At 41.9% G+C, this 27,097-nt stretch overlaps 6 protein-coding genes across 8 annotated transcripts; 4 read left to right on the plus strand and 2 right to left on the minus strand.

The window, feature by feature from the left end:
• The first annotated feature begins 304 nt into the window (after positions 1 to 304).
• Positions 305 to 5,339, plus strand: si:dkey-238d18.4 (TBC1 domain family member 15). Its single transcript, XM_035625025.2, has 10 exons — positions 305 to 888; positions 2,243 to 2,428; positions 2,530 to 2,648; positions 3,132 to 3,235; positions 3,599 to 3,666; positions 3,804 to 3,950; positions 4,303 to 4,393; positions 4,495 to 4,643; positions 4,738 to 4,879; positions 4,970 to 5,339. Exons 1-10 carry the CDS (start codon positions 678 to 680, stop codon positions 5,136 to 5,138), a joined length of 1,386 nt encoding a protein of 461 aa, XP_035480918.1. The 5' UTR covers positions 305 to 677; the 3' UTR covers positions 5,139 to 5,339.
• Positions 5,340 to 6,859: 1,520 nt separating this feature from the next.
• hsc70 (heat shock cognate 70) lies at positions 6,860 to 11,525 on the plus strand. Its single transcript, XM_035624776.2, has 9 exons — positions 6,860 to 7,012; positions 8,333 to 8,537; positions 8,677 to 8,882; positions 9,041 to 9,193; positions 9,267 to 9,822; positions 9,934 to 10,136; positions 10,252 to 10,450; positions 10,583 to 10,815; positions 10,977 to 11,525. The coding sequence occupies exons 2-9, from the start codon at positions 8,333 to 8,335 to the stop codon at positions 11,181 to 11,183; spliced, it is 1,962 nt and encodes a 653-aa protein (XP_035480669.1). The 5' UTR covers positions 6,860 to 7,012; the 3' UTR covers positions 11,184 to 11,525.
• Positions 11,526 to 12,084: 559 nt separating this feature from the next.
• Positions 12,085 to 14,164, plus strand: LOC118300596 (chymotrypsin-like protease CTRL-1). The gene is made up of 7 exons (XM_035625119.2): positions 12,085 to 12,235; positions 12,453 to 12,556; positions 12,692 to 12,771; positions 12,863 to 12,944; positions 13,081 to 13,261; positions 13,420 to 13,550; positions 13,830 to 14,164. Exons 1-7 carry the CDS (start codon positions 12,190 to 12,192, stop codon positions 13,989 to 13,991), a joined length of 786 nt encoding a protein of 261 aa, XP_035481012.1. The 5' UTR covers positions 12,085 to 12,189; the 3' UTR covers positions 13,992 to 14,164.
• A 1,053-nt stretch (positions 14,165 to 15,217) lies between these two features.
• On the minus strand, positions 15,218 to 19,290 carry lin37 (lin-37 DREAM MuvB core complex component). Of its 2 annotated transcripts, none has more exons than XM_035625168.2 (10): positions 19,213 to 19,290; positions 18,787 to 18,858; positions 18,627 to 18,699; positions 18,459 to 18,509; positions 18,290 to 18,319; positions 18,033 to 18,118; positions 17,731 to 17,891; positions 16,506 to 16,637; positions 16,286 to 16,359; positions 15,218 to 15,671 (listed from the first exon to the last, which is right to left on the minus strand). In XM_035625168.2, exons 2-10 carry the CDS (start codon positions 18,818 to 18,820, stop codon positions 15,584 to 15,586), a joined length of 729 nt encoding a protein of 242 aa, XP_035481061.2. In that variant the 5' UTR covers positions 18,821 to 18,858; positions 19,213 to 19,290; the 3' UTR covers positions 15,218 to 15,583. The 2 variants fall into 2 exon arrangements, with proteins under 2 accessions (XP_035481061.2, XP_035481050.2); XM_035625157.2 differs by having other exon boundaries at positions 19,100 to 19,247.
• A 66-nt stretch (positions 19,291 to 19,356) lies between these two features.
• On the plus strand, positions 19,357 to 24,648 carry proser3 (proline and serine rich 3). Of its 2 annotated transcripts, none has more exons than XM_035624763.2 (14): positions 19,357 to 19,591; positions 19,679 to 19,847; positions 19,923 to 20,031; positions 20,126 to 20,385; positions 20,622 to 20,752; positions 21,256 to 21,362; positions 21,860 to 21,957; positions 22,026 to 22,138; positions 22,316 to 22,539; positions 22,625 to 23,145; positions 23,220 to 23,400; positions 23,752 to 23,923; positions 24,235 to 24,316; positions 24,510 to 24,648. In XM_035624763.2, the coding sequence occupies exons 2-14, from the start codon at positions 19,837 to 19,839 to the stop codon at positions 24,559 to 24,561; spliced, it is 2,061 nt and encodes a 686-aa protein (XP_035480656.2). In that variant the 5' UTR covers positions 19,357 to 19,591; positions 19,679 to 19,836; the 3' UTR covers positions 24,562 to 24,648. The 2 variants fall into 2 exon arrangements, with proteins under 2 accessions (XP_035480656.2, XP_035480649.2); XM_035624756.2 differs by having other exon boundaries at positions 19,357 to 19,531.
• On the minus strand, positions 24,592 to 26,299 carry hspb6 (heat shock protein, alpha-crystallin-related, b6). Its single transcript, XM_035625245.2, has 4 exons — positions 26,114 to 26,299; positions 25,866 to 26,029; positions 25,280 to 25,402; positions 24,592 to 25,174 (listed from the first exon to the last, which is right to left on the minus strand). The coding sequence occupies exons 2-4, from the start codon at positions 26,019 to 26,021 to the stop codon at positions 25,016 to 25,018; spliced, it is 438 nt and encodes a 145-aa protein (XP_035481138.1). The 5' UTR covers positions 26,022 to 26,029; positions 26,114 to 26,299; the 3' UTR covers positions 24,592 to 25,015.
• Positions 26,300 to 27,097: the final 798 nt, after the last annotated feature.

The following is a 27,097-nucleotide window of genomic DNA, read 5'->3' on the forward strand; positions in this document are numbered from 1 at the left end:
TTTGGAATTTGAAAATGTGAGCTTTGGTTATCTTTCAAGGCTTTTCTCGTGGTGTTGATGTGCACGTACAGAAACACTGCTGTTGCATTAGTTACAGGATTACAGGATCATGAAATATATTTTCGTTGTTGGCAACAGCAGATTATGTAAAGCTCTAAGTCAAGTTACAAAAATGAAAAAAATGCCCTCAAAGGTATTTTTTGCAGCATCATACATGTATTTCTAAATCGGACGACCATGAACTGAATGATGTCCTAGATGCTCTGGTGCTCGACGCCGTTAAACCACTGGGTGGAGTGAGATATCCTCGCAAAATGCAGAGTGAACTTTGGCACCGCAGTCTCCACCTGGAATGTGGGCCAAGCTGGGATCTCCGGGTGCAGTCATATGACTCCCCAGCTGGCTGAGTGAGAATCAACAACTGCTGCGAATATATTCTCCTGAAACCGATTCTGCAAACTCTTGAGATCTCGTCGGATCCTCCTCGGTCGTCCCGTCCCGCGCGGCTCAGGCGCGCGTCGGGAAGACGCGCGTCGTTCCGGGCGCATTGTGCCACGGGACGATGACGGTGTGTCGCCCCGCTGAGCCTCTGTGGACGCAGCACCTCTTTACCTGTGCTGCCTTTGTGTGTGTGTGTGTGTGTGTGTGTGTGTGTGTGAACACTGCCAGACTCACGGATGGACAACCTGAGTGACGGGAGTGCTGGGCGGGCGGCGGGGCAAGAGACGAGCTCACCGGACAGTCACCATCCAGATGTCCGCTCGCGGAGGAGGGTCGCGGCGGTCAGCACGGCTGCTCTGTCCGCCGCGCGCCTCACCTTGCCCGGGGTCATGGACGCAGAGGGCAGGGTCGACGAGTCAAGACTGAGGATGCACATATTTAAAAACGGTATATATCTACCTATCTGTATCACACATGTATCATTCGTTTAATGTTTGGTGCAGGTTGTAGAGGATAAGTTACATGAATGAACAATATATCAAATTGAATTAGCAGCCACAGATATGCAGATATGACAATGATTGGCTATATTCTCCTAAACATAGTTCATATGCTACATGACTTGATTAAACGTGGACAAACTTTATTTTCATATGTGGAAACCTTTTAACAGGAGGTATCTGTCACCAGCACCGTTTCAACCTCACTCATTACACAGTAAGAAGAGGCCAACATTATAAAGAATCCCGCAATACACAATTAGAAGTAAAATACTGTACTAAAACAATAAAATACATGTTTGGAAGATTATTTGTACATTTGCGCATAAATATAGTATGGATCTGTAACAATGTATATGGTTTTCCACACTGAAAGCTGTTTCGATGAGGCCAGATATTATTCTGAATGAAAAAAATTACATCTAGCATCTACAAAAATATAACAGGGCCCACTGTGCAACTCATTTTTCTACTGGGGTTTCTACCATCACATGTCCAGATGTGTCAATGAATTGTGACCATTCCTGCCGCCCAAGGAAAAGTCAAGTGATGCTTCAGGACATTAGCTGAGCCACAGCCACACCATCCTCTGAAATCGAACGTCTTACTGAGCAGCAGACCCCCTCATGCAAAGAACTCCAGCATGACTACTGAGATAAAACAACAGATCATTATAGTCACCTGACATTTCAAAGACACACATTGCAATCACATGAGGTTCAACAATCGGACCAAAAAAAAAGGGAGAATGTGAAAAACTTTAAGACACGAGGATGCCTCTGGAGGAGTGGCTCCACTGTGTACACATGTTAAAACAACTAAATGTTTTATGTGGTAAACACCATCATCAACCATCACTCAACTGGTGATTATCAGTCACGAGTCTGTGCAGACGTGCTCTCACTGGGGTTTAAACATCACACTGAATCTATCATCTATGAGCAGGAACGTGGAAACTCGCCCTCCTTCTCTGTGGCCTTCTGACCTTTATGCACATTCCAACTATACACATGTAGAAACCAAAGATTAAAGAACCTGCGGAGCAAAAACATTACACAAGACATCTCAAATCGTTTCCTGAGAGCAGGGCAAATGTGACCACATTTTGGATCAGTAAAGTCAAAGTTAAGTCTTCCCATGTGATCCATGCAGGATTTGTTTTTGATCTGGTGGTGACTGGTTTGACTTGATGATAACTGCTCAAATACATGTCTGCCGTCTTTGCTGAAACACACTGCTTCGTCGCCTACTGCCCATTGATCACTATAAATAATCGAACGTTTTTGAAATTCCCTGCCAAGGTGGCGTGTCTCCGTCTGAGCGTGGCCTGGTGTGGCGTTTCCTGTTCGGGATGTACCCGTGCAGCTCCACAGCTTTAGAGCGCTCCCTGCTGCAGGAGCAGTTGGTCGTACGATACCGAGTCATGAAAAGAAAGTGGCAGCAGTTTCTTCCGACAGCTGTGCGGATGCACCTCAACGGCACTGATGGTGAAGACTCAAACACACACAAACTCTGTCACAAAGGAATATTTTAGTTTTCCTGCCCTTTTTTTTATGTCATTGACCACAAGAGCTTATCTCCATTCCAGCTGAGTTGGTCGCGGCTGTCAGGTTCTTTGACCGGAGGCAGTCAGAGGCCCAGCGACAGACCCAGGACCAGTCGGATGACGTCAGGGACAGACTGGCTTTCCTTGAGCTTCAGGCGCAGGTTAGATAAGTTCAATATGCCTTATTATGATTATTCCATTTGAAATGTACAGTCGTTTTTCTTTTCAATAAATTTCTGCTTTGAAATATTTCCGTGGTTCCTTTAAATATATTTCCATTGGCTATGTTTGGTAGAAGAGAGGAGATTATCTGTTTGAGGAGGGAGGAGTGTGTGTTTAGGTAGATTACATAACAGGATCTTTTTTTATTTGACTGTTTGCCATTTATTTACCTATGGTATCTGCTGACCTCTCTACATTGGCTGAAGTTGTTTGTGCACTTGGGAACAGCTGATAGATTTCAGAAGGTGATACTTCACATGTGACTTTAACAGAATGACGCTATCAAGAGTGTTTACAGTTCGTATATTAGAATTCCCATTTCTGGTGCAAAGAAAGGATGGATAATAAATATGTGGGTTTTTTTTTTTTTAAAGCTGCCATGGTCAAATATACTTGTCTCAACATTTCCCTCCTGTAAACAGATCTTATTTGAGCGGGTCACATTTGACCAGACTGAGCTCCGGGAGGCCATACGAATAATTGACAAGGATGCACCACGAACGAATAGAGACCTGAGCTATTACCAGTGAGTGATTGTGAGCCACTGCTGTGTTTTTGTTGTGTCAACAGACATTGTATGGACTTTTGCTGCAAAAAAACCCATACCAAACCTTTGGAGATAAAGATATTTGTGTGCCACTAAGGGCTCCAGAACCAGCTGTTTCGCCTTAATATAAGCATGTTGAAATATTAAAGTAAATCTCATTTCAATGTTACCTGCCCTGCAAACGGAAGGGAGGAAACTGTCTCATATCATGAATTATCTGCAGATTATTTTCACAATTACAGGGGGCAGATTGTCAACAATCAAGTTGTCATGTCTATATAGTGCACCTCAAAATAAGCTTCTCCAGTGTCCAACTAATGCTGCTCACTCATCTGCCTGCAGGGGTGAAGGCTCAGGTAATCTGTTGGTGTTGAGAGACATCCTCATCACTTACGCTGCTTTTCATCCAGGTAAACAGAAATGAGCCCGTGTCAGGTTGAGTGACACTGGGATCAGACAGCATTAGACGCAGGTTGTTGTGCTGTTTGAGACACTTAACTGTTTTTTGTTTTTTTTCGTGCACCACTTCTCTTGACTGATGATCCAGAGGTCAGCTATGCCCAGGGAATGAATGACCTGTGCAGCCGGTTCCTGGAGGTTCTTGACTCTGAGGTGGACACGTTCTGGAGCTTCTCCTGCTACATGGAGAAATTCTCCAGGGACTTCAGGGCTGATGGTCTGCACAGAAAAATAGGTGAGGTTACCTACAAGAAATTCAACTTCATGCATATAATAACTGTTCTCCAAGATATATGTATGTGTGAAAAAAGAATTGTAATGGCAAAATAACAAGTAAAAAGAGGATATTAAAAAACGTATCTCATTTACATGCTGTACTGGAATTTTACATTCCCACACACTTGAATCAGATACGAAAAGGATTCATGAATGTCTTCATTTTTGCAATAATGAGTTTGGTAGTAAGTCATACATTCAGACCAAAATCATAGAATGCCATTTTTATTTATAGTCATTGAATGTGTTAATTAAATTCTATATTAATTAAGCTATAAGCATATATAAGAGTTTTGTTTAACGTCTTTTAGAGGTGGAGGCAGCCCTGCTGAAGGAACTGGACCCACAGCTCTATGCCCACTTAGTCACAGACAGCATGGAGAGCTTCACTTTCTGCCACAGGTAGATCATCGGTACAATTCTCTATTTATACCTATGGCTGTAAGTGCCCTTCCATATGTACATGTTGTTTATGCCTGTGCATGTGTTGCCCCTCCTTCAAGGTGGCTGCTGCTGGGTTTCCAGAGGGAGTTTGAACACAGTGACGCACTACGTTTGTTCGAGATCCTGAGTTGTGATCACCTGGAGCTCATCTCCCAACAAGTGGACCGGGCCCGGTATCAGGAAAGGCTGGCACGTAAACACAGCAAAGGTGAAACCCAGAACCCAAACTGTCAGAGAAAAGGACAGTTGCCTCTCAAATGCCTGACCCTCACGTCGTGATCTTTGCCTTGTGATGTTTGCAGAGGACAATCCAGAGTCAGAGCTACCGGTCGTCAATACTGACTTCACCTTTGAGCTCTTCATCTGCGCAGCCATCCTGTTAGAGAACAGAGAGACGCTGCTGCAGTGTCGAGATGACGTTCAGCTCATCCAGTTCACGAGCAGGTTTGTCTGTATGCTAAAGCATAACAATGACGTCGCAGGATTGTGCATGAATCTGTATTGACGTTGACATTCTGCCTTGTTTTCGTGCAGCCTTCAGGGAACACTGGACCTGAATAGCACGCTGAAGAAAGCAGAGTACCATTTCTACAACTACTGCAAACGCTGTGCCTGGGACTATATGAAAGGGCACTGCAGAGAACACAAAAGCAAAGAAGAGGATTTTCTTTATCAACTCCGTAGTTTCTTTGTTTTAAAATGATAGCTACTATTTAGATAACTGATGTTAGGAACTTGTGTGAATCATGGGAAGAATGAGACATACTGTAATTCCTATTTGTAGTTTTGATGGCACATCATTTTTATTTCTGAGGGAAACATACTGATATTCTGTTGGCTGCTCACCTTAAATTTATTTCTTAATGTTTATTATAAATAATAACGTATTTATTGTGTAACAGTTGATCAGCACAGACTCTGAGTCATAATGGTTGTTCTCCTGTACTGCCATGATAATGAAAGGATTAAGCCTCAGTTCAAAGATTTAAAAGATTTGTTCATCCGGGTTATGCAATATTCAACTGCTCGAAGAAACTACGCTCGACAGTTGTGTGCGTGTACCAATATCTGGTGGTGTGTCGCAACAGGTGGCGTCTGTAACAGACTGCAGTTACAGTAAATTTAATGCCAGATGGCTCATACGACAGAGAGGCCTACGATCCAAGAATAAACATCCAGCCTCTGAGCTGTGGAGGGATCGTGGAGGAAGGACGGACAACTTACTACAAAAGTGTGTCTCAAATTTAGAATGAATCACTTCCGCAATATGAATAAAAGTACTGGAGATTATCTTTCATGTAGTGTTGACACGTTTCTTGTATACCTTACATAGGGCAGCCACAACATGACCTCTTAACCAAAACTTAAAGTAAACAAAACAAACAAAAAGCAAGTGTTTCTTGACCTAACCCCCCAAAATAGACACTATCAACAGGAAAGGGAAAAATCTCTGCTAACATCGGAACTCATGACGGACCCATTAAGGATTTGTAATTTACCGCCCACTGGAGGTGGCAGCAGGCAATTGTTTCTGGCAGCTAGGTTAACCGTGTGGGTGTGACCGTGTTCTGTGAGTCGGCTTCTGACAAGTGAGATCAGGCGACTTTATTATACACGTGCACAGTGTGGAAACCACGTCCCTGTTCTCCGTCTGCTGACAGATGCCCTGGTCGGAAACACTGCTCTCATATGCCATGGCTGGCAGAGCTGCTCTCACATATTCCGGTCCACCATCAACAACTTCTGTCAGATGTAGCTATGACAACTTGCTCATTTTGCCACGCACTGGTCTGCCTGAATTCTGTCAGATGCCCTGGTTTACCTCACAGTTAAAATGTGCCCTGGTGTGTCTAGACTCTATCACGCCACCTTGGTATTTCATGTACAAAACCCACGGTATAGTAAGCAGCTGAATTGTCAACTCAGATGGTGTTTGGCTCAGGGGGTGTCTGCAGCTCTGCTTGCCTATGTGCAAATATCACACCATGCCACTGATCTGTAATCTACTTACTTTATGTACACATACAGTACGCATGCGTTACTGACCATCAGTGTACAACAAGACACTTTACTGACAACTTCTTTTATCCCTAAAGTCATCTATCTATTTTAGTTTCTATCGAGGATTTACACCTTCACACTGATTGTTTACATGATTCGAGAGGTTTAGTTTCTCGCCAGAGATTTTCACATTAGCTAAAAGGCATTTTGAAAAGAAAAAACCCTTCCCTGTTTTGTTTTTTTAAACAGAACAGTGCTCATAATAAAGCAAACATATTTGGTGTCAAATCGAAGCCACGCCACTTGGCTTTTTATAGCAGAGGGCTACAGCGGTAAAACAAATCCGGGCAAATGGGAGAAACGTGGGCCTAGAACTTTCCTCGGTGGAGTCACCTGACACCCGGATGAGCTCTATATCTACTTGGGAGCAGAGACACTCGTCCTCTTAGTCTGCCTGCCAGGAGAGGGAACGCACTGCTGGAGGGGAGCTCAGACGTTGGTGTTGTGTGGCGGGTGAAAAGAAAGCACCACTTTAACTCAGTAAACTCTCAAGTTTTGAGCATCTGACAGCACAAGGTAACCCTTCTATAAGGAGCATTGCATTACGTCTGGCTTCCTTGTCTGTCTTGCTTTCCGCTTTACAAGCTGAACTGCCACATGTGAGTGATATATTCCCATATAAGTGAGGCTTGCATGATTTGTGTCAAACAACGGCATGACAAGCTGAAGCAGAATCCCTACAAATTAAAACAAACTCTGACTATTTAATCATGCATTTCCATTTCACAACACAGACACAGCTGAATGTGATCCTGTCTCTTCAGGATTGCCTCAACTAGAACAAATTAGTGAATTACATTAACTGTAGAGTGTGGCTCTGACAGAATCTAATATAAGCCTCCTCCATGTATCACGTTGTCACAGGCCGCAGTGCTGTTACATGCATGTTCCATGTGTGTTTTTATTTTTGGGCACTGCACACGGCAGGTTTCAGATGTGGATGTAGGCAGGCAGTGAAGTAACAGCATTATGTCAGCATTTTCTGCTCTGTGTTACACAACTGGATACCAAGTAATATTTCAGTGACCGTTTATAGCTGCCGTCCTTCTTGGAAATTAAAGGAGCAGTGGTTCTACTGTCAGTATTCGATAAACAGAAGATAATTTAACTGTGAACCAAGGCAGTTTTGTGCTTCATGTTTTTGAGGAGTGTGTGTTTATCTCTGCCTTTAAAAAATATTCGTGAATGCCACAATTTGCTGATTTTGTACAGCCCAAAGAAGTGTGGCGATAGAGGTTGTGTTGAGTCCTTCGCTAATCAAATCTGTTACTGCACCTCAAAGCTGTAGATTTCTGTGGGCATTTTTGGTCATGGGGTGCGTTTTAGCCCAATAGTCACTGATAAATGATATCGTAATGTGTAGCCACCTTCCATTCATTGACATCTAGATATCCTGATTCTTTTTATAGTAACTGGAGGCTATTTGGAATCAGCTGTCGGAAAATAGACACAGATAACTATTTCAGGTTCAGTAAATCACATTTCACCAGCCTGACTGAGACAGAGAGAAGCAGCGTGGAGAGGGAATTAGAGGGCAGTGTGATATATAGTCTAGTTGAGTGTCAGGAGGTAGTTTAAGCCACTGTGCCATGGATGCCAATCCACCACACGCTGAGCTTATGTCAAGTTAGCAGTGCATCTGCATTCATGTTAACAACAAGCACACCTTTGATATATGTTGGCATACATAGTAAGCAGGTGCATACGCATGCTTTAATTAATGCCAAAAGCAAATTCATTTCTAATTCCAAGCACAAAACAATAACAATTATAAACACAAATGTGTGCAAAGTTAAAAGGGCTACAATTATTGACTTGTTCTTTCATTCATCAAAGATGTCCAAAGGACCAGCTGTAGGCATTGATCTGGGCACCACATATTCCTGTGTGGGCATCTTCCAGCATGGCAAAGTGGAGATCATAGCTAATGACCAAGGAAATAGGACCACGCCCAGCTACGTGGCCTTCACAGACACAGAGAGACTGATTGGAGATGCTGCCAAGAACCAAGTGGCCATGAACCCAGCCAACACTGTATTTGGTGAGGGCTGCTATACCAACAAGACGACAGTCTCAAAACCACTGATCAAAAGCTTCTTTCTTTTTCCTTATTACTTTGAAGAAAATACCCTGTGAACTTCGTCTATGACTGTCTTGTTCCTCCCCTAAATCTACTTTAGATGCTAAGCGTCTGATTGGTCGTAAGTTTGACGACCTTGTGGTGCAGTCAGACATGAAGCACTGGCCCTTCAAGGTTGTGAATGACTCGTCCAAACCCAAGGTGGAGGTGGAGTACAAGGGTGAGATCAAGACTTTCTACCCTGAGGAGGTTTCTTCAATGGTCCTCACCAAAATGAAAGAGATCTCTGAAGCTTATCTTGGCAAGGTAGATGATAACAAGTGCAGAATGCTATGCTTGACCTCCAGTCATTTGGTTAGATGCAGATAAAAGGGTTTCAATGACATGATGCAACGGTCACTACCCAATATTTGCTGCTGTTACACTTAACAGATTGTTGATTTTAGGTCTTTGTATCTTTACAGCCTGTTACCAGTGCAGTTATCACAGTTCCTGCCTACTTCAATGACTCCCAGCGTCAAGCCACCAAAGATGCTGGAACCATTTCTGGGCTTAATGTCCTGCGCATGATCAATGAGCCCACGGCTGCAGCCATTGCTTATGGCCTGGACAAAAAGGTAACTAACAAAATAAATTTAAATACGAACCTTTTTATATGTTCCTATTACTAATTCTTATTATTTGTTTTAGGTTGGCGGTGAACGTAATGTCCTCATCTTTGACCTTGGAGGTGGTACTTTTGATGTGTCGATCCTGACTATTGAGGATGGCATCTTCGAGGTCAAGTCCACGGCCGGTGACACTCATTTGGGCGGTGAGGACTTTGACAACCGCATGGTTAACCACTTCATCGCTGAGTTCAAGCGCAAGTTCAAAAAAGAAATCAACAACAACAAGCGCGCTGTGCGTCGTCTGCGCACAGCATGTGAGCGTGCCAAGCGTACCCTCTCCAGCAGCACCCAGGCCAGCATTGAGATTGATTCACTCTACGAAGGAGCAGATTTCTACACTTCCATCACCAGGGCTCGTTTTGAAGAGCTGAACGCAGACCTGTTCCGTGGAACCCTTGAGCCTGTGGAGAAGTCCCTGAGGGATGCCAAAATGGACAAGTCCCAGATCCATGACATTGTCCTGGTCGGTGGCTCCACACGTATCCCCAAGATTCAAAAACTACTGCAGGACTTCTTCAATGGCCGCGATCTCAATAAGAGCATCAACCCTGATGAGGCTGTGGCCTATGGTGCAGGTAAACAACAGATTTAGTTTCATACTTAGCCATCTTATTGTTTCAGTTTAAAAGCTGTTCAAATACAATAACATCATGGTATTAGTTTCACCATTTGGAAACGCTTCACAGCTGTGCAGGCTGCCATCTTGGCTGGTGATAAGTCTGAGAATGTCCAGGACCTGCTCCTGCTAGATGTGACACCCCTGTCCCTGGGAATTGAGACCGCTGGAGGAGTAATGACTGTCCTTATCAAAAGGAACACCACCATCCCCACCAAGCAAACCCAGACCTTTACCACCTATTCCGATAACCAACCTGGTGTGCTCATTCAGGTACGACAAAATTGAAGAAAAGTTGAAGTTTGCTCTCCATTTCCCCAGTTTATTACAATTAATCCTGAAAGTATTCACTGGTGCATCAGAATTTGATTTGAGTAATTGTTTTCAGGTTTATGAAGGTGAGAGAGCCATGACTAAGGACAATAATATTCTGGGCAAGTTTGAACTCACTGGTATTCCACCTGCACCAAGAGGGGTCCCTCAGATTGAAGTGACCTTTGACATTGATGCTAATGGCATTCTTAATGTGTCTGCTGTGGACAAAAGCACAGGAAAGGAGAACAAGATCACCATTACCAATGACAAAGGTACAGTAGATGACCATATTCAAATACTCCTTAAATGTGGAGCTTTAAAATAGCTAATGTCGTACAAAGCTGAAAAAGAATGAAGAAATATTGTTCATGAGGTACAGAGATTTGTATTTCATCCTCCCATAGGCCGGCTGAGCAAAGAGGACATTGAGCGCATGGTGCAGGAGGCAGAGCAGTTCAAGGCCGAGGACGAGGTTCAGAGAGACAAGGTAACAGCCAAGAACTCCCTCGAGTCTCTGGCCTTCAACATGAAGAGCACCGTGGAGGATGAGAAGCTCCAAGACAAGATCAGTCCAGAGGACAAAAAGTCCATTGTAGACAAGTGCAACGAGGTCATTGCCTGGCTGGACAAGAACCAGGTAAAAATCCAATGACTTTATCAAGATGTTCCTCTCAGGTTTCACATGGTAAAAGTAGAGTTACATTTTGTGTATATGTAACAAACTGTCCATTAATATGTTTTTTATGCAATAGACAAGTCTTCTGTAACAATCAAGTGTTTGTTCCTTCTGTTACCCAGACGGCAGAGAAGGAGGAGTATGATCACCAGCAGAAGGAACTAGAGAAAGTGTGCAACCCCATTATCTCAAAGCTATACCAAGGCGGGGGAGGGATGCCCGGAGGGATGCCAGGAGGAATGCCCGGAGGAATGCCCGGAGGATTCCCTGGTGGAGCTGGAGGTGGCTCCTCCTCCTCCGGAGGCCCAACTATTGAGGAGGTTGACTGAACACTGCTGACAGTGCCTTTACCTCAGATCCCAATATACACTTTCTGTCTTAAAACTATTTTCTGAAAACTAGTACACATCCAATAAACGTCTGGTCACATGCTTATCAAATTCTTGCTCTAATATTTAACAAATCTAAGAAACTAAATTTGACCCTTGCACACACTAACAATATTCATATGTCACATAAGACATCATTAAAGTCTGTTTGCTCTATTAATCATCTGTCTCTCCACGGATGATTAGCACGACAGCTCTCAGAAAGTAATTTCTTTTCATCTGTAATATGTGTGATCTGAACAATAAATCAATAAAGATCATCAACGGGATTCTGATTTGAAAGAATTTACTGTGTGGTTCTTGGGATTGCTACATTTCTGAACAACTCATGATAACTCAAACTGAATGTTTAATAGTGCATCAAATAGACATGTACTGTCCTTGAAATTTGCAGATAAAACTGGTTCCTTTTAACTTTATATTAGCTAGCTGTACCAACAGGAAATATTTCCACATGTAAATAAAAAAGGAGCTACTGTAGTTGTCTAAGATCAAAATAAGAGTGTCTGTTCCTGCTCATGTGTGAAGTATGAATCCTACACTATACCACTCAACATATTAAATGTGGCTCGTAAATATCCTGAACATGAGTTCAAGAACACGTGGACTCTAAAATTACGGAAAACAAACAGTCCTTTTTTTTCCAGAGTGATAACAAGGGGCCGGGTGTTGTTGCCTCTCACCAGTGGAAAAATGATGCAACAATTTGTTTAGCAAAAAGTCATGAAAGTGCACAAGAAAAAAGACAAACACAAGCATAAGTCTAAGTAGACGAATGTTTCACTTATAAGTCATCTCAGGTGCTTATCACCAGATGTTCCTCTTCCCTGACCTATCAAATCTGTTGGGTGGTTGGGGAGGGTGGAGGACACGTGGTAAGAAATACATAAAAGGCAGTGTCCAACACAGCTGAGACACAGGGACGTGGATCACGGTCGAGACAGCCATGTTTTTGTTCATCAGTTGTTTTGCCCTTGTGGCTTCTGCAATGGGTGAGTGACCGGTGGTTTGCCACCAGATGAAGCATTAATCTGTCAGAAAGTTGTTTGTGAACATGCAGTAGAAACTGAAGGTATTTCTCCATCTCTGACTGCTTGCACATCAGTAGGATTGCAATAATAACACACAAAACACATTTGGACACTTCCCGGTATAAAGGGTATATGCCACAGCTTGGGACAAGCATGTCATTTTTTCAATGGGCCTCAGGGTGTGGAGTGCCTACTATCAAGCCCCAAGTGAGCGGATACAACAGGATTGTAAATGGGGAGAATGCTGTGTCTGGGTCCTGGCCCTGGCAGGTTTCACTTCAGGTAACCTTAGTGATGGAAAAATTCACACTTACTCCCCACTGCAGTTTTGCTACTAGCTCAAAAGCATGTGTAATTTAGATGGGGAAAAAAATGTAATAAGGAAAAAATGGTGAAAATGAATCTTCTGATTGTTAGGATGGCAGAGGATTCCACTTCTGCGGGGGATCCTTGATCAACCAGTACTGGGTTGCCACTGCTGCTCACTGCCGTGTGTCGTAAGTAACTTTGTGGTAGGTTTAGGGGGTTAAAAAATTTCCACGCTGCCATCTCTGAAATGACTCTTCTCTGTGGTATTCTACTCTACAGACCCAGAAGCCACCGTGTTATCCTTGGAGAACATGATCGTCAGTCCAACAATGAGCAAATTCAGGTCGTGTCCATTTCCAGGGTGAGCTACACAATAACACAGCAAAGCCTTTTATCCATTAATTTTGCCTGAATGAGTCATTTCCTGGGTACATGTGTACACTGCAAAGATATAAAATCACATTATAGCTATGATTTATGCTCACCTCTCCGTCCAGGCCATCACTCACCCTTACTACAACGCCCAGAACTTCAACAATGATATCACCCTTCTGAGGCTGTCCTCCCCAGTACAGATGACATCCCGTGTGTCCCCTGTGTGCCTGGCCTCCTCCAGCACCAGCATCCCATCTGGAACCAAATGTGTCACCAGTGGGTGGGGCAGGACGGGCCAAACCTGTGAGTGAATAAAATGCTTTCAAAGTCTCACATGCAGGGTACATAAACTCATGCATGTATGAGCATCTCCATTTCCACAATGGAAAAACATAAAGTGACAAATGTAAAAAGATTAATTTGTGCAGCCAGCCTCATGTCCATTTCTTATCTGTTTTCAGCAACCCCCCGTTACCTCCAGCAGACTGCCCTGCCTCTGCTCAGCCCTGCTCAGTGCAGGCAGTACTGGGGTAATAACAGAATCTCTGATGCCATGATCTGTGCTGGTTCTTCTGGAGTGTCCTCCTGTCAGGTAACTATCCACTCAAAGCCTGAAATACACATTTGTAGGTGGGGAAAAGGTGAAAATTTCAAACAGAGCATTGTTGATAATAATGATTAAATTGTTAGAAGCGAATATCAACAAACAATTCGCAAATTATTCCTCACTAATCAAAACTTTTTAATGATATACACACAATATCAAGATTGATAATGGATATTTCAGTATTCACAGACAGGTAGCCATAGATTTACCTTCCATGTTTGCTTTTGAAGGTCAATTATAAAAAAAATATACGTGTCATTTAAGGGTGACTCTGGTGGCCCCCTGGTTTGTGAGAACAGTGGAGTGTGGTCCCTTGTGGGTATCGTGTCCTGGGGTACCTCGAACTGCAACGTGCGCACCCCTGCCGTGTACGCCCGTGTGTCCTACCTGCGCAGGTGGATCGACCAGACGGTTGCTTCCAACTAACGCCATCATCCAACACGTCATCCTTCTTCTCCTCACTGTGATCAATGAGTGATTCTTCACAGCAGCAACATTAACTTACACAAGCATGTTGCTATTGTTGCTGAGTGCTGCATGGTAGCAAAAGAAAACCACAACTCACTGCACAGAAAATATAACTTGGAAAAAAAAAACAATAACTAGTGCTTTGTGGTTTTTTTATGTGGAGAATGTGTGTGAATGTGTCCAACTGAAGGGATCAAAAGAAGAATGCACGTTAAAGAGGCAAAAGACACCGCCCCAAGTTGTTGCAGGTGTTATTGTTTGGTCATTGTCATAAAGACGCTGGTAAGGACGCAGAGTCTGCTCCAGAGGAAGTTGTCGACAACACAACTTTGGAAATAAGAGAGGAGAAGAAAGATGTATGTTCACTGAATCTTCTTCTTCGTTTTCTGTCTGACTTCCTCGTCAAGTCCTTCCTGATGGTCTATGGATAACCAGTGTCTCTCAGGAGTACCAGCAGCATTTTTGGACATTTCATGTGCAAGCTCAACAACGTTGTGACTGTAGTCAGTGTGTTTGCCAGCATCATTATTCTGTGGGTCCATCTGGGCTGTCTAACAAAACGTCCCGTATTGTGAAGATGATAATTCTTCACTTCCTGTAAACAGTGGATTGCATCACTTCTAAAATGAATAACAGAGCAGGAAGAACATAAAAAACAAGGTAAGCAAGGGTTTTTTTTTTGTCCAACCTTTCAAAATTTCAGAGTTAGTTATCTGACTTCAGCACAGCTGATGGTGTCTTTCACATGTTGAATGTTCCTTCATCTTCCCTGCAAGGGGCTTATGCAGACTGATTAGTATAGATGTGAACAGATATGGAGTATGAAAATCTATGGTGTCGATGTGACAAGGCTCAAACTACATTAAGTCACTGCTTAATTTGAAATCCAATGTGCTATAACACAGAGCTGAGTTACTCAAATGCTGTGACATTACAACATAGAATATGTTTCTTAACTGAAACGTAAGAATACGAAATAAAATGACAATGACATTTAAAATTTTTGGGGCTTGTGGTCTGGCTCACAATTATAAATTTCAAAAGAATGAGTCATGTGAACATCAAATGTTAACTATATGCCACTCTCGAGGCCAAACTAAACTCTCTCAAGATGAAGCGCTTTTCGTTTATAGCTAGCCGTCTTTACCGCCTCATATGCAGAAACAAGGAAGCAAATCTGAAAGTGGAAGAGACCAAAATGGACTTTAATTTGTCTTGTTCATGTTGAGAAGTCACAAGTCGTTTTTTGTTGAACAACACTTTTACCAATGAGCAAATAAATTATTTCATATATGCAAAACTTCTATGAATAAAAAACAGTCCCATGTCACACTAGAAAACATTCCTGCACAAGAAATTGCAACAAACTTGAACATCCTTGAGGAAAAAAAAAATCTGTAATGCATTGGACAAATGGTCCCTTTAAGGCTCCGGGTTCAGTTTATGTTTTCCTATGAGTCTGATCATTTTGAATAAATAGCAGGTGTATTCAGAAATCGAGTCAATTCTGACTGCATAGAGTCCATTCTGTGGTGGAGAGCTACGAGTAGTTAGCGATCATAGAGCTCCTTCATCTCTTTTAGGATCTTGATACTCTCGCTGTATCTTAATTGGTTCTTAGTAGAACACTCCTTCCATCTGAAAAAAAAGAGAGAAACCAAGACGTGTCAGTCAAAGACGTTCAAAGGCAATTTAGTCAAAATTCACAGTAGAACAACATAACCTAACTTCTTAACAGGAACAATTCTAGCATGTTGGTGTAATTCGTGATTGTCCTCTAAGTGTAAAAGAGCTTTGTTTTGTTGCATGTTTTAAAAAAAATAAACTATTTCTTTATAACAAAATCTCATATTGAGACCCCTTTTCCAGTTTCTAATTTGGAGAATGAACACCCTTATCCAATGTGCTCATTTTGTCATCCACTGTCATCCACATAGAACAAACGTGAGCATTGTTTAAGGTTTTTAAAAATTCAGCAAGCTTAGTTAGTATGGCTGGAAAGATGAATGACATGAAGTTTGTTCACAGTTATGTTGCAAGTGCTGAAACACATGAAACAACAAATGTAGATTTTTGACATTAGACATTAATGGCTTGTTACTTCAAGCACAAAATAACAGAATTAATATCAATGAGTAAATAAATGCCCTCCAGGTGGACTGTGTGCAGAACACAGGTCAATTAAAACAAAGATGAAAGACAAAATGTACATGTCACAATGTGGGTCAAATGGCTTTTAACGACACACATACTTTTGCCTTATCTTCTTCCAACGTTCCATGTGGTCACATATGAGAGAGCCTGGTATAGGAGCTGAATCTGTTAACTGTAGAGAGGGAAATGTTCAGATTTGTTAGTTGTGTTTTGTTCCCTTTTTTTTTGTTCTTTCTTTTTAAACTTGATGTGTGTTATCCGATATCACAAGGCAAGTTGAACACCATAAATAGCTTTCATGCACATGTTATACAGAACCTTGGTAACATTGGGTTTTTCAGTCTGTGGGATCCGGAGATTGATAGGTTCACCAGAGGTGCTGATTGGACAGGATGTTGGAGGAGGCAGTCTGACCACATTCTGACCTTTACCATTGATCATGTCAGTGACCTGGAAAAAGGAATACAGGGGAAAAGCCATTTACACTATTCCTGGTGTTATGGAGCCTAAAGACCATTGTATAATGCCATGTTTAGAAAGTATATTTTAGTTTCCTTCACAGTTTCAAAGACATTTAATCACAAATGATGATCATACCGGTGGTGTTTAGTTATGCACGTATACAGTGTTGGTTGTATTTGCAGGGATTCAATCCCCAAACACCAAACATAGTGATGGAACTTTGCGACGCTTAAGGCACTGAAGTTACACCTTAAATACGCAAAAGCAACCAGTATATGCTCAAACATCGCAGGGACTTTTTTCTCACAGGCTGAAGAGAGTTGTACACAGTTATAAGCCTTTTTGACAGCAAACATTTATAGTTGCCAAGGTAACACAGAGGCCCCGGTATGAAATCCACAAGGGCTCTGTTCAAGTCAAGAGTTTCAGCTATTTATTTCATTATTTATATGTGTTCTGTAACAAAAGGCCAATGCAGAGTCAACTTAATGCACCAAAAACCCAAGCTGACCCCAGTCAGTGCCCTCTGTATCGCAGTAGACAGTGGCCTCGTTAGAGCCCAGTGTTACTACGGCACTGTCCATCCCTTTTTTATTTGAACCATTTACAGTAAATGAAATCAGACCATGTATGAAAACATATACAGATGGATACAATTTAATTCCAAGTCAAATGCCCTGAGCTTTTAAAAATCAACCTGCTTGTATACATGTTGTAAGTTGCACAATATGATTAACTGTTCAGTGTCTGTCAGGTCGAGATGGGCTTCATTAAGATTTGAATTGTACTACTACTCTTATCAATGATGCTGATATCAATCAGGGACTTTAATGGTACTCTTATTGATTCTTTTTTTATTTTGTAATAACAAAATAACAAAATGCAACATATTTTAACTTTAAGTAAGAAATGCTGGACTTTTTCCTTGACAGTATTTTAAGTATATTTGAGTGATAAAATTGGAAACTGTGAATTTCTGAACGACAGTTCAGATGATGCTTATTTGATTTAGTTAACTCCAAGTGTGGGCTCCAAGCTTTAAGCATATAATACCAAATCCAACATAACTGTATGGCCTCACCTCTTCCTCTACCATGCTGTGAGGGGGGCTTGGGGAAGCAGGTGGCTCTCGAACAGAGGGATTGTTTCTCATCCAGGCACGGCAGATGGGATACAGTGGGGTGCTGGTGTTGAACTGAGCCAGATCCACACTGCGATCAAACAGCTTGATAATGTAAGCATCTAGCAAATAAAGAAAGACAGAAAACAGCAAGAAAAATAAAAAAGTATGTAATTGTAGAATGAAGTAAAAAACGAATGTCACAGTATCTGAGGAACGAAAGGGGAAAATGTATCATATTCAGTATTTGTATGTAAGTTTACTTTGTTTATGCTGATTGCTCTCTGGTATGCCCTCATCCATCTCTTTCCGCTTCTTCCTACGGTGCTGTGGAAATCGAGCTGAAGGTCTGAAGAAAAATGTCAAAACAAGGATGGACACATTATGGCACGTCCTTGAAATTCACTAAAGTCACTGCTTCTATTTACAACCACAATGACAAAATGAATGTTAGCTCCATTGAAAAATAAATACACATTCAATAAAAAAACCTTTGAATGAGAAAAATAAATACACTTGCCTTTTTCCAGCAGATGATGGAGACAAATCCCTGGTGAGAGCAAGTGGAAAACGGATGTTTATACTTTTCTGATGACATATTAAGTATTAAGTGACTTCAGAGCCCCAATCAAAGTTGATCATCCATTCCAAAACACTGTACAATACATATACAAATCGTCGATCCTTACTTGTTTAAAGAGTCTGCGGAAATTTTTCCAGCGTCACCCTCATTTTGCTCCCTGTTAAAAAATACAATGATTTTAAGTTTGTCTAGAGAGAAATCACAATGATACATTTCGGATATGATATACAACAACATCATGTAATATAGAATATAATAATCATCTTTTTCTAACCTTTCATTCTCACTCTTCTCAACCAGTCCCTTTAACACAGCATCCAATCTGCTGCGTGCACCACTATCGACATCTGCGGGTGTAGCAATGAAAGTTGTTTACAAATATAGAAATGACCAACTACACCCAGGTTTTAGTGGGGTCGGGGGGGATCTCTCACCTGGCCGTTCAGTCTTGATCTTCACGTGATGCATAATCTCCGCCTCTACGATGTAGGAATTCCGCACGGTAACTGAGAAGAAGAAAAAACACACCGCTTGCAAATCCAGACGTTCACCGTCGGTAACCGGAATGCACGGAGTGTCTTAAGCGACGTATTGCCGGCGCTACTTAACGAGACCAACGTATGACAGTTGGACGAGACGATCGCCCGATGGTGTTGTCGTTGGCTAAGCTAGCTGCGGTTACGCGTTAGCAGTGACCATTGTTTCAACGTCAACGCAGGGCACGACCCCAACGTAATCTACGTATACCTGTGTGGCGGTTAATTAACTGGTAGAAGTTAGCCCCGGCGGTTTCCACGCATTTACTTGAAATCTCCGGTGGAGTGGTTGTTTTACTTTTTGTGTTGGACCAAAGCGCTTACTAGCTTAAATTGCCGATGCTAATTTAGCTTGTTTTGACGAACGCACAGCCGTTGGAGACTTTCCTCTTCCGCGCGCTGCCGGTTTCCTATTAGCTGATTGGCGCCTGTGCTGTGACGACTTTCTACGTGATTGGTTCAATATCTTGTCGATCATCTTCAGCTCGACGCCGATTGGCTGGGGGTGGTGTACCGATCGCCGCAAAGACGGTTTCTTCTGGTTCGAGCGATAATGTTACACTTTTGCATTAATAGCAGAGAAATTATGTTTTCAATCAAAAAGTGAGACTGGTGAAGTGGATTGGTCCTCAAAATGCGTGCGGTAGGGTTTTGATTTTCTATGTCATGAACTACTTTTGTCGCACTGGCGTTTGATTCCATGGTAACTTTATTTTGTGGAAGAGCCAAATGAACAAATACACTCAAAAGGGCTGGTGGAAAATGTGGTTATCTCCGCTTTATTTTACAGTGCGACCTCCATAACGTAGTCGGTTAGTTACACCGATCCAGCTACAATCTGGAGCCAAGGAGCTGAGTTGTGACCAGGCATAAACACACTGTGCAACCACTACTGTCCATTCTGTCTCGTGTACTTCTACGAACCACCTGTAACTGTCAGATGCTGTTATGAAATCCAGGTAAGAGCTGAAGATCATTTTCATAGTACCCTAAACCCTAATAGGTGCAGTTGGTCACACGTGTTGTTTTTGCAGCGCCCCTCTGTTTACGAAGAGAAATCCCTTCCAACCAGCACCCAAAGTGGGGAAGGCACACTACCATCCATCCTGCAACCAGTCCCTGTCTAAAGAAAAGAAAAAAACTGTATGTTTATGAGTAAACTTTACATGAAATCGCATGACACATCCGAATGTTATGTCGCTTTCCTCAAATCTATCACTTCTCTGCTCTTTTGCAGACTTTGAGTCCCGCACGTTCAACCAGGCGATCCTGTCCACAAACAAGCACCCTGAACTCGGCGAGCCCACAGCTGTCTGACCACCGCTTGGCCGCTGCAGATGGGCAACCTGATTTTTCAGAATCCTGGCCGTCCACTGACTGTGGATCTTCTCCTGCCATCACTGCAACGTCATATGACATGGAAACAGCCAAACACTCTACAAGAGCTGGGAAATCCACAGTTTCCTCAGGAGTTCAGCGGGATTCAGTGCTGGCAAAGTATGCTTTAGTTTCAGAGTCAAGATCTAACCCTGTACTGTAGCAGTGCCTGGACCCAGTGCTATCTGTTATTTTCACAGTGAAAAGATGCATGATGTAAGCCGTGAGCCATGTGACATAACATGACAGTTGCTGTGATGTGAAGACTGTAAGATAAAAGAAAACGGATCAGTGGATCTTTTATTGAACTGCGTGTATGACTACTCGTAACCAGCACTGACCTTTTGGTCTTCCAGATATGTGGAACGTTTTCGCCACGGTCAACCACAGAGTCGAGAGGAGCGCCAGCAGGAGCAGCTGCCGTTTTGGTGGATGTCACCATCATCTTTACCCCCGAGTTCAACACCAGCTAAAAACACAGACAAAGGTTGTGGTTTTTTTTTTACTAATATATAGTATTATTATATACTAATTAGAGCCCGGCCAACATGGAATTTGGGGGCTGATACTGATATTAGAGACAATATTGGCTGATGTGTGTGTATATATGTATATATCAAAGAAAAATATTTGGCAATGATTCCTAAGATGTCTTTATCAAATCTTTATTTATTGAGGCTTGAAATTTTCAGTTAAACCATGAACTTTATTAGAAATACTTATAAATAAAAAAAAGCACAAATACAACCAAGTATATAGAACTTGAATTAAGAAAAGAAACATTCTGTTCTATTCTGTAAAATAAAAGTTATCATGCCGATATGTCTGTGAAAGGCCTGTGTTGGCTTATTTTTATCCGCCAAATGATAAATCTTTTGGGCTGTAGTCTTGATGTATGTGTCATTGGCTGTTACCAGCTTCTAAATTCAGATGGTGGTGGCAACAACCTTTCTTGCTAAATCCCTCTATGTAATCCTTTCCTCTGAACAGATCAGGTCATCCAGCCTCCGAGAGAAGACCATGTGCCTGCCATTTTTGGTCCAGCTGGACAGCGGCGCCGTGACAGATCCCCTTCCCCGTTCAAAGGATCTCTCAGTGTGAGTGTTTTCATGGAAAGAGCCAGTATATAACCTTTTATTGTACAGTCTTCCTCTACTAAATAGAATTTGTTGGTGTAATTGCTCAGACATTTTTTTAAACATTCCTACAAATGTATACTTAATCAATTTAAAAAGTAAAAAAAAGGACAATATTTATTCTTTGTTTTTGTCTTTGCGTACACTGTTATAATGGATTACTTGGTCTTCACTATGTCCTGGTTCATGCCAGGCTTGTCTGCAAGAGAGACACCTTATTCCAACTAAGTGTGCCAATAAATATTTGCATTTCAACACCACACCACATGTCCATTTGGAAACCTTGGTGTTTACTAAAGGCATGGAAAGCCATCTTTTATGCAACCTTGTTTGATACGTGTCACAATTTAAATCCAGTTTTATTTATTTATATAGTATTGTGAGTTTTATTAATATTAAAATATCAAGAGCAAAGCTGTGGATTATCGAGCATTCTGCCTGTTTTCTTTGTTTCTCAGATTTTGTCAGACACTTCCCACAGTGAATTTGATGACACAGAGATACTACACCTTCAAGAGAGGGCCAGCAGACTTCTGCTGAGAGGGACTGAAGACCAGTGAGTAACATTAAAGATAAATGAATCGATTCCTTGAACTGTTAGTAACCTGTTGTCTCTCTTAACAGTGAATCCACCCTAAGTGACGGATATGTCCCTGTCAGCTCAGATGGCCTCGGTTGCTCAGATTTATCTTCTCCAGTCAGCTTAGACGAGTCAGTGCGAAGACATTTCAATCCTGGTTTGTTGACATGGCTTTTTAAAAATAGTTTTCCTCCTTTGTAACTTGCACAGTGCTGTTACCTTTTATGCAACTGCAAAGCATATGATTTCTCTTTTTTTCATAATTGGTATTTTAAACTGTACTGTACTGTTCGGTGTCAGTGTCGTTGTTTAATATGTTGCTTATCTTCTACAGCGAAGAGCAGCCCAAACTTGGTTCAAGCCGTGTCTGTAATCCCTTCTCTGGGGCCCCACACACGGCCTGAGGAGGACATCTTGTTCCAGTGGCGTTTAAGGAGAAAGATGCAGCAGGCGAGAGAGCTGCCTCAGTCCCTGCAGCACTCCGATCGTCATGGTACCATCACTAGCTGGCAGGCTTCCGATTTACATCATCCCTCGGCTGGTGTACAGGCTTACAAGGTTGGTTGAATTATATTTATTCCAATTGATTTTATCTTTATTTCAAATTCACATAATAATTTCACTGTTCTCCTTGCATCTATAGCAACAACAGAGCTGTCAGCCTCCTGAATTCTCACAGAAAGAACCTCGTCCACACATCAATGCTCCCCAGCTAGAAGCCAAAGAAGCCCTCAGGTCATTTCCCTCTTCTTCAGCTCCAACTCCCTCCCCTGCATTGGTTGTTTCCGGCTCCTCTGTGTCTCATCACCCGACTCTTGCCCACGTTCCTGCCCACATGCATTTACTCTGCGATGTCTTGCCCTGTCCCATCCAGTTATCCCATGCCACTGCACAACAAAACATTTCCCAGAGGTCAGATGAATTCCATACCAAAGTTGTCAGTAAAAAGACTCAAGCCCCTGATAACCCAAAAGATATCTTCACTGATGAGCCTATTCATGAACACATGTCATCCTCAACACATGCTCCATCTGGAGCTAGAGAAGAAAAGCAGCAGCCTCTTCACAACAAAAGGACTAACAAGAAACAGAAAGCTCAGACCAAAGACTCGGACAAGAATGAGAAGAAGACGATGTCCATCCAAAAGCAAAATAAGTCAACAAGGTGAAGTATTGAAACATACAAAACACTCAGTATACAAGTTGCAAGTCTGAATGCTTACTCCAGATTTGTTGCAGATATGCTGTGGATGAGGAACATACTGATGGCCTGAGCTCTACAAAGAGGAGTCATTCACATCAAAGACTTCCCAAAAAGGCCATGCCATTGGCAAAGCTGCAGCAGCAGGGGTTTTCCATTGGGGGCTGTTCTCGTGATCATGCACCGCCACCTTCTCCAGTCCACAGTGCCTTAGGACAGGTCAGCACATGCTCAAGCTGCAGTGGTTCTTACTAACTTTCAACTTAAGTTGTTTTCGTTGTTGTTCTCTGTTTAGTTTCACTAATACAAGAGCCCATGTTTTGGTCCTAATGTTGTTCCCGCTGCTTTAATAACTGGATAAATTGCAAAGAAGTATGTGATGCTGCTCAATATACAGTATTTTTTTTGTTTGGAGAGGATTATTAAATCCAAGAAACCCATACTTGATTTCTTTCCATATAAGAAACATGGAGAAAAAAAAATTCTTTCTTTTCTCACATTTGAGTTCATTTGATTTTGATCATTCAAATGTGCATTAACCAGTTGGGTCTTCTCATTGGGCCGTGACAGGTCGTGTCAGAGGTACTGTTTCCTACGCTGGATTCATCACCTGCTAGGAGGTCCCCTGACTCTTTGGTCTCTTCTCATTGCACTTTCTCTGCACCCCCACAACCCCCTGTTCCACCTCGTAACACACAGGACTCTGTGGAGGTCATTTCACAGCTGCTGCAAGAGGCCGAAGGTGAGCTTCATGCAGCAGAGAGCAGCAAACTTTACCCTGAAGTTAATTGTGGAGAATATATTCTGACCTATGAATAGCTTCCATTGCCAGCATTCCAACCCCCTTTAAGTCAAAAACCCTCCAACTTTTTCTATAATGTTGTTTTGCATGCTGCTGTTGATTTTTGTGGTAGTCATAACGCCACACTGCTTTTGAGGTTTTAATACTAAAACTAACTTCTTGTTCCTCTATGCTAATCATATTCCATCATCATTACTCTGCTTTGCTGCTACCTTCAACAGAAGTTTTCTTTTTCTTTTTTTTCATTTTAGATTCAGATGAAAAGGAGTTTGAAGATGACACTTTATTACTAGTCCTTCGGAAACAAAGAAAATGGGTAAAGCAACAGATCAGGTAAAATATGAAATAAATAATTCAGCTGGTCAAATTCATTGTCATCATTTCTGTAAATTGGTGTTGTTCCTAAAAAAAGCTGTCAGTCTTAAAATCCTATGAAATTTGGCTCTTGTAATCTTATTGGAATCATCTAAACCTATCTTTCCAAGAGAAAAATATCATATTATCTACTATATTTTTCTGTTTTTAGTGAAGTGGAATCTATGTTGACTGAATTCCTGGACGAGCAACAAGTCACGTGAACATTGGCAAGAGGCATTTAATGGAATCACTTTGTTGGGGTTTTTATAAAAGAAATAAAGTTTATTTGTGCTGTTTTTGAACAAGAAGACATCATTTCTTTTTCATCTGTGCGAATCATCAATCACAATTACAATATGGTGCATTTTACAAAAGTTTCACAAAAAGAGGCAGCAGTTTGCTAAGTGAAATACAGAATATTTACAAAGAGTGGTTCCTTGAAACATTATGGGTGTTTGATGAGTAATAGCAGGGCAGTATATACAAACCTCTGAGAGCAGGGAATATTAAGACAGTGCCAGGAACAGAACAAATGTTTGTTTTGGCACATGTCGAGTGTTGCTGTGACCAAAGGAGGAGTTATTTCTGTTTGTGCGCTCAGAAAGGCTTCTGTTGAATTTCTTGTCCTACATGGTGAAGATGGTAGAGTGATTTGAGTGTATGGTATCAATGTGCCTAGGTCAGAGGTCCGGGGTTCTCAGTTTGTAGCATAGGTGCAGATATGATAAGGATGCCATCTGGAGAGACCGCTGACTCCAAAGCCATGGTGTCCACTCCCTTTGGGATCCTGTAGCGGCGGTTAAACTGTCGTGTAGTAAACCCAGGACCATCGTTCTAACAAAACAGAGAGCAATACAAGTTTAGTGGATAACGCATTTCATAGCTGTTGTAAACAAAGAAACAAGCAACACACAAGCATGTTCTTCTTAGAACACAAACCTTTCTTTCTTCATGCTTTCCTTGAACTTCTACAAAGTCTCCTATCACTTTAACCATTAGGTCCTCTGGGTTAAAGTGCTTTACATCAACTTGAACTGTAAATCCAGTGTCATCGCAGCTCACCTGCCAAAATGAGTCAAATAACCATGTATTACTATAGAGAAAAAACAACAAAGCAAAGAAAATTGCAAACAATACCTTTTATTTGCCACTATGCACTTAATAGCTATAAAAGAAGTTCATTCTTGGCTTTGGAACTAGTCGTTTGACAGAAACGACTATAGCTTTTAAAGGACATTCAACCGCATCATGAGGTCTTCATTTGCAGAAAAATGTTGATGCGGTTGAAAGCTCTGAAAGAGCTTACTTATTCACCTTGAGTATGTTTTTTTTAATCAAAATAAATATATTTAAAAACTTGTATTTAGCCATTGACAGAGTGGATTCTCTGCCTTTTGAAAAAGCCTATTGTAATTATTGAAAAAGGCCATCAGGTATCAGTTTATGTGCAGTTCTACTGGGCCAACATGAACACGATCAACTTTGTCTTTTTAAAGGTTTGCCATGGTAATTTAAAATGACCTACCTCTGCGGAACTGTTATTGTCCGTCTCTGGAATCAGTAATTTTTGGGACCAATTATATTGTCCATAGGTCCCATTAAGCCGAGGAATGAGAGGGGGTAAAACCTTCTCCCATGGGATTCCACCAGCTGGCAGTGTGGGCGGCAGGATGAAGTCCATTTCCTAATCTGTAGAAAATTAGAGAAGATGAATTGAGTTGACAACACCTGAGGTTACAACTTTTTTAAACAACGAGGCACACAAACACTTACCTCTAGTTAAATTCCACAACCAAGTCAGTGTACGAAAGAAAAGAAGACAGTCCCTGTTTAACTGCTCGTGGCCCCCTGCTTGTGTTTAGTCCTGAAAGAGATATGTGTTCCAGTGATGAGCTGCTGCGTCTGTCCCTCTGGCTGCTGGCTCCTCTCCCTCTGGGTCCTGGACGTGACTGACTGTTGTGGTGTGTGTGTGTGTGTTTTATACCGGAGTTACATAATGAGTTTGGAATTCATAGTGGGGCACCTTGCTTCTGTCATGTTCTGGACAAACGCGCATACCCTTGGGTGTCCAGGCAGGGCCATATAGGATAAGAGTGTATTGTTTCGGCAGTGGCGCAGCTGTTACAGGCTTATAGGCATGCAGCGTGTTTATTATCTATTACCAATGATGTAGCCTGCAGTTTATTCCTAGGGTTAATGCAAACAGACTCTCTTATCACTGTTGTGTCATATATCAGACCTGTGGAGAAACGACATGCTTACGTTCGGTTGTCAAGGAAGGTCTCTCCCAAAATAAGTTCAAAAGACGGTGTTGTTGACCCTCGTGAGCCGATGCCAGACGGACAGTGACAGCAGGGGCGTCAAACACATGCCAGAGCACGTGTGCTACCAATAAACCACTTTCACCTCATCACTCAGACTCACAATGAGAACTGGTAGAACAATTCACAATTTTAAATAAAACTCGCCATACCTCAGTGTAAAAAAAAGAAAAAAATAATGAGATAAAAAAGAAAATATTTACCTCTGAAATTTTGTATGATGACAAGGAAATAAATTTACAGTACATAGGTAAATAAAGTTGCTACCACTCCTCCTAAAACAACAAAATACCACAACCTTGTGAACAATAGACAATGTCCATGAAAGGACCCCTGAATGCACTTCCCATAAATTTGTTTTATTAACTGACTCCCTGCATCATAATGTACGTGCTGATACGTCTTGTTCTTGGCACACTGGTGAAGTCAGCAGTTA

The sequence above is a fragment of the Scophthalmus maximus genome, chromosome 1 (genome assembly GCF_022379125.1).
Source record: "Scophthalmus maximus strain ysfricsl-2021 chromosome 1, ASM2237912v1, whole genome shotgun sequence".
NCBI classification, from domain to species: Eukaryota; Metazoa; Chordata; class Actinopteri; order Pleuronectiformes; family Scophthalmidae; genus Scophthalmus; species Scophthalmus maximus.